At 28.5% G+C, this 4,438-nt stretch overlaps 1 protein-coding gene across 1 annotated transcript; it reads right to left on the bottom strand.

Annotated features, from left to right (window-relative positions):
* Positions 1–1,406: 1,406 nt before the first annotated feature.
* On the bottom strand, positions 1,407–3,791 carry LOC123903015 (transcription factor MYB30-like). Its single transcript, XM_045952870.1, has 3 exons — positions 3,532–3,791; positions 3,048–3,177; positions 1,407–2,324 (listed from the first exon to the last, which is right to left on the bottom strand). The coding sequence occupies exons 1-3, from the start codon at positions 3,662–3,664 to the stop codon at positions 1,754–1,756; spliced, it is 834 nt and encodes a 277-aa protein (XP_045808826.1). The 5' UTR covers positions 3,665–3,791; the 3' UTR covers positions 1,407–1,753.
* Between the last annotated feature and the right edge of the window lie 647 nt (positions 3,792–4,438).

Below are 4,438 nucleotides of genomic sequence, written 5' to 3'. Positions count from 1 at the left end.
GTTGACTGGACAAAATTGATGACGTGACATGTACAAGTGGAATTAATTTATTTTATATTTATTTTTTTATTGTCAATTCATTAATGAATGTATAATTATTATTTTTTTAATTAAAAAAAACTGAAAAAAAAGAAGAAAAAAACGATAGTAATTGGGGTTGAAGGTTCATCTTCTTCAATATTGCTATAATTTCACCCTTCTCTCCAAAAAAACCAAAAACAACAAAAGTTATCCCCTCTCTAAGAAAAGAAAATCAATCAACACACCAACATACTCAACACCTAAATCTTCATCACTTACTTATTCATCATCTTCAAACTCAAATCTTCATCACTTAAACCCAAATCATCTAAACCTGTCATCTTGAACGAAACCAACATAAACCTTCATCGTCACCTTCGCCGAAACCCATAGAAACCTTCTTCGTCACCTTTGATTTTTGTTTTCAGATCTGGAAAATATTCATTAAACCTAAAGTTTTGGAAAATATTCCTTGTTAACACAAAAAAGTTCATCAAACTGTAGATCTGGAAAATATTCATTAAACTTAAATTAATAACTCAAACCTTCATCCAAGAATTAAAGAGTTTTGGAAAGTTTAAATTTTTTGTTACTTTGGCTTAGTTTTGTATCGTATAGTTGTGGTTATAGAAGAGAAATAATTTAGAGTTGTTAATAAGATGTGAAATTTGAGAGAAATTTGGGTAAGAAGATTTTGTTGATTTGACTGGGGGGTAAATGATGGAATCTTCATTTTACAGGGGGTAATCACAAAAAAAAATTTGCAGGGGGGGTAACGCAAAACTGACCTATTTTGCAGGGGGTAAAACCCTATTTACCCTTTTTTTATTAGATGATTACATAGAACTATTTTACACGATCGGTTAGTGTATCTTCATTAAACTCTTAATAAATTAGACAATACAACTAAACAAGTGAAATCAGGGACGGACCTGGAGGGGGGCAAGCAGTGGCCAAGGCCCCCCTCCCCCTCATCTACATACACACATATACATAACATAATATATCATATTATATCATATACCATTAATATATTATAATTTTTAAATATATCTATTATTTATCATTTACATTATATAAATAAGAATTTTAATTGATATGTATTTACGGTGTAAAAATATTTATATTGTCGAACAATTATAAGTGTTGAATTATTAAAAATATAGTCTTTTAATAAATAAAAAATTAGTCGTTTCGAGTGGTAAGAGTAAGTAGTCAAAAGTTTCATATTTGGCTCTTGCGTATGAACAAAATTCGATTGAGGAGAAGAACATATTTTTTGTGCCCCACATATTTCTCGGAGGCGATTAATCATTAGTCACTATTAAACAAGAACTTCGTAAATATAACACGATAACATTAAAAAAAAATTACATGGACAGGTGTAATAGAAATTCTACATTCATTTTTATTATTATTTTACTATTTTTCGACCCCCGGTATGATAAGCTTCTGGATTTTTCCCTGAGTGAAATGAAAAAAGTTTTGAATACTTCACATTCACATAGTACATAATTTATTGCTATTGCAATTGAATAACTCTAACCTAATATATAATCTGCTACAATAAAAAAGAAAAATATTATTTAGCTATTTTCCACAGTATATATATTGAATAAACAAAAATTTGTATTTCCCTTTTTGCCCATCACCCTCTAAAAGCTGGTAGTAACATTATTTAATTAAAAAAAATGTTTGGCATATGCCAAATTTAGTAACACCAACAAAATGTCTAAAACTCTGGCAATTCTGTTGTTTCCCCTGATCTAATGAACAGATCATACCAAAAATCCATACCATCATCATCATCAAAGGATTTTTGGATATTTTCCAACGAATTATTAATAGGATATTGCTCATTTGGCAATTCATTTGAAATAATTGTCATAGAATTTGATGGCATGGTTGAACTTATTTCATCATCAGTTATTGTCTCTGACCAAAAACTCTCATCAATTTCAAGCATTGTCACCAATGAGTCTTCAGGGTCTTCAAAATTATTGACACTATTGTCAATATTTTTTCCTTGTGATGAAAAATCACTAGAAAAATTGGAATTTGATGATGCAGTTTCCATTTCAATTAAATTATTATTAGGACTATTAGAAGGATCTTGTGATTGAATTAAAGTACTTGAATTGGAATCAGTTCTTTTGATTTTTGATTTTGATGCTCTTTTTTTGGTATTTGAATTTGGTTGATTATTAGTGTTTTTGATTAGTCTCTTCTTCAAATGTGTGTGCCACACATTTTTTATTTCATTGTCAGTTCTTCCTGGTAATTTTGCAGCTATTGCTGACCACCTGAAAATAAATACAAAAGAGTATTTAATTAATTAATGAATTAAATTGGAATTTTGCTTCTTGCTTAAAGTCATTGAGAAGCCAATAAAATTTGATTGTGTTCATGCACTTGCTTGATATAACAAATGATTAGTATTATTGTATAGATATTTTAGAAAATAATGTTTTTTTTTTGACAATTTTAGAAAATAATGTTAAAAATAATATTATAGGGTCTTGTTAACATGTGCATTAAAATAATATTAATTACACAACTTATTTTTTCCCTTATAAATTACTGCCTCGAGTTTTTTTATGAGACAACCGAATCAACAAAAATTAATGTATTTAATTTATATTATAGATTAGATATATCAATTTTTATTGATCTAATTATCTCTTATAAAAAGGTTAGGAGGAAAATAATTACAAAAAATGCTACTTGCTCCCACCACTTAAATCTTGTTTACTACTTAATCAATAGAAAAACTAATAAAAAAGGTCATATTAACATATGCACCAAGAACACATGTTAAGTATCTAAAAATAGAAATTTACATTTAATAACATAAAAGAATTTAATGTTTAAAAAATATAATGCACAAGTTACAAGAAAATATTACTACATTTGTATTCTTAACATGTGTCTTTAGTGCACATGTTAACATTTTCCATAAAATAATTAATAAGCAAGAAATTGAAAACCCAAATCACAATTTCAGCAAATGAATTGAATGTGTTTACCTGTTCCCAAGCAATTCATGCATCTTAATGATAATATCTTCTTCTTCATTTGTGAAATTTCCTCTCTTAATATCTGGTCTTAAGTAGTTAATCCATCTCAATCTACAACTCTTTCCACATCTTAATAAGCCTGCAAAGTTGACAAGAGAAATTAGAACAAAATCAACACACAAAAAGATAATTAAGAACATTCCAAATCATCCCACAAGTAGAATATATCTCAACCATCAAGTTCATGACATATATTTGAATGGAAATAATAAATTATCAAATATCCCAAAAGCCTAACATAAAAATAATTCCAAAACAAATAGATAGCTCGCTTGGTAAGCTAAGAGACACTGAAAATATTTTAACAAAAAAGAAAAAAAAAACTAATATTTTCATCATTGCTTAAAAAGAATTTAACAAATATACTAGGTACAAAAAGTAATCAGATAGTTCGTTTGGTGAGTTAAGAGACACTGAATTAATAATTAATTACCGGCATCTTTTGGGAGGGCACGCCAATTACTATGTCCATGTTTTTGGATGTAAGATGTGAGGATTTCATCTTCTTCTGAGGTCCAAGGACCCTTCTTCAATCCCTTCTTCTCACAACAAGGAGCTCTAACCATCTTCAAATTATTACTTGGAAAAAGAAGTTATATGAATATATATTTATGCTCTCACAAGCTAGTTTAGTTTACTCTCTAGTTTGTGTTCTTTAGAGACATTGTTCAACTTTGTTTCTCAAGGCTAATTTATATGTATAAGTCCTTGGATATTCCGCGCACCACTATTCAAGGTTGGCAAATTGAATAATGGTCCACGACAATAATTGTTCTTAATATTCAAATCACTTTTTTTAACACACCTTCCTCGAAAGAAAGATAGAGACTCACTTTTTTGGAAAATGAAATTAATTGGAATTTTAAGTGAGACTTTAGAGTTAAGATTTTTTGTTACGTCACACAATGAGTTTTGAACATTCTAAATAAACATCATATATAGATAAGAAAACAACCGGACTATGTCTCACCCATTACATTGCGTGAGAGTTTTTGTGTGTGTTCGGTTTTGTCTTTTTATGTGGACTAAAAGTCTAAAACGGTGGGAAACGGTTTGTACGTAGTACTCCCTCCGGTCCTTTTTATAAGGAACAATTTGGAAAAAAAATTTGGTCCTTTTTATAAGAAACAATCATTAAATTTATTCTTACAATTCCATTTTTACCCTTATTAAATTGTATCAATTCCAAAGTTATGCATTAATTAGAGTGATATATTCCCTAAGGATAAATTAATACACCAAGGTTAGTTTTGGAATAGATTGTAAAATTTTAGAATTTTTATTAAGAAAGATAAGGTTTCTTGGTATGTGTGTTTTTTCCAAATTGTTCCTTATAATAA

This window comes from Trifolium pratense, linkage group LG1 (genome assembly GCF_020283565.1).
Source record: "Trifolium pratense cultivar HEN17-A07 linkage group LG1, ARS_RC_1.1, whole genome shotgun sequence".
Taxonomy (NCBI): domain Eukaryota; kingdom Viridiplantae; phylum Streptophyta; class Magnoliopsida; order Fabales; family Fabaceae; genus Trifolium; species Trifolium pratense.
Note: the sequence above shows the minus strand (reverse complement) of the source record. Positions and strands in the feature narration are given on the sequence as shown.